The following is a 1,539-nucleotide window of genomic DNA, read 5'->3' on the forward strand; positions in this document are numbered from 1 at the left end:
GCCCCCGCCCGCTCCCAGGCCTGGGCTCCGGTTTCTTTATTTTCCATTTAGACAGGAGAGACGGCACTTGCTAAGTGAGGTTGATGAGTGGTGCTTTATGCAGGTTTTAAAGAGGTATCTCGTTCTGATTTCCTATTTCCTTATTGGCCCTTACACCATAAGGAGTCTATCACTGAAGAGAAGAAAAGGGGGGGGGAGGAAGAGGGAAGGAGGGAGGGAAAAGAACAAAAGGGAAAAAAAACAAAAGAAAGGCAGAAGAGAGTGTCCGGAGTGGATGGAACAAGAAGCAGAAATTTAAACTTAAATCCACTCTTTAAAATGACAGAGGTGGGGGCGCTTGGGGGGCTCAGTCAGTTGAGCGTCTGGCTTCAGCTCAGGTCACGATCTCACGGTTCGTGGGCGTGAGCCCCGCGTCGGGCTCTGTGCTGACAGCTCAGAGCATGGAGCCTGCTTCGGATGCTGTGTCTCCCTCTCTCTCTCTCTCTCTCTGACCCTCCCCTGCTCATGCTCTGTTTCTCTTTGTCCCAATAATAAATAAAACGTTAAAAAATAAATAAATAAAATAAAATGACAGAGGTAATAATGAGTCACAAACAGACAAATACTGTAGCTACTGCGCTTCGAGGAGGCACCTAAATTAGGCCCGTTCACGGAGACAGACAGGACAATGCTGGTTCCCAGAGGCTGTGGTGGGGAAGGGGACAGTGTTTGTTTTGCAAGATGAAAAAGTTCGAGAGATCTCTGATCTTTTCTCACAACAGTGTAACGCTAGAGATGTAACTCACAGGTGTGCGAACACGGGACACGAGCGACGTGGGCCCTGCACAAGCTAAGACGAAGGGATAAAGGAGACGGAGTGCATCCATGCAACGGAGGATCACTCGGCGAGGGAAACGAATGAAATCTTGCCATTTGCAATGACAGGGACGGAACTAGAGGGCATTACGCGGAGCGGAAGAGTCAGGGAAAGACAACTATCATACGACTTCACTCGTATGTGGAATCTGAGATAGAAAACATGACCGTAACAGGAGGGAAGCAAAAATAAGATACAAACAAGGAAGGGGACAAACCATAAGAGACTCTTAAATACAGAGACCTGAGGGTGGGGGGTGGGCTCCATGGGGGATGGGCATCAAGGAGGACACTTGCTGGGATCAGCACTGGGTGTTAAATGTCGGAGACGGATCCCTGGAATCTACTCCTGAAATCATCATTGCACTAGATGCCGACTAAGTTGGATGTAAACTTAGAAAAAAACCATAGTTAAGATGGCAAATCTTAAGTCTTGGGAAGTTTTACGCCCCCACACCCGCCACACACACACACACGCACGCACGCACACACACACACACACACACACACACACACGATGCCAGAGGTAACACCCAGGGCATCGTGCACCGATAAGGAGGCAAGCAAGGAAAGTGGGGGAGGGAACGGATACGCATTTTTCCAGCAGAGCAGAAAGCAAACAGACGGCGCTCGTGCAGACCGAAGTCGGAGCGGCACCAGACCCCCCCCCAGAGGCAGGGCCAG

General features: G+C 50.0%; 1 protein-coding gene across 1 annotated transcript in view; it reads right to left on the reverse strand.

Moving 5' to 3' along the window:
* The window catches only part of ATP9A (ATPase phospholipid transporting 9A (putative)), a 103,298-nt gene that overhangs the window by 2,344 nt on the left and 99,415 nt on the right, over positions 1-1,539 (reverse strand). Inside the window, exon 26 of the mRNA XM_029917968.1 lies at positions 615-684. Coding sequence (XP_029773828.1) covers positions 615-684 — 70 coding nt within the window. The remainder of the gene's footprint in view (positions 1-614; positions 685-1,539) is intronic.

This window comes from Suricata suricatta, chromosome 12 (assembly GCF_006229205.1).
Source record: "Suricata suricatta isolate VVHF042 chromosome 12, meerkat_22Aug2017_6uvM2_HiC, whole genome shotgun sequence".
Classification (NCBI taxonomy): Eukaryota; Metazoa; Chordata; class Mammalia; order Carnivora; family Herpestidae; genus Suricata; species Suricata suricatta.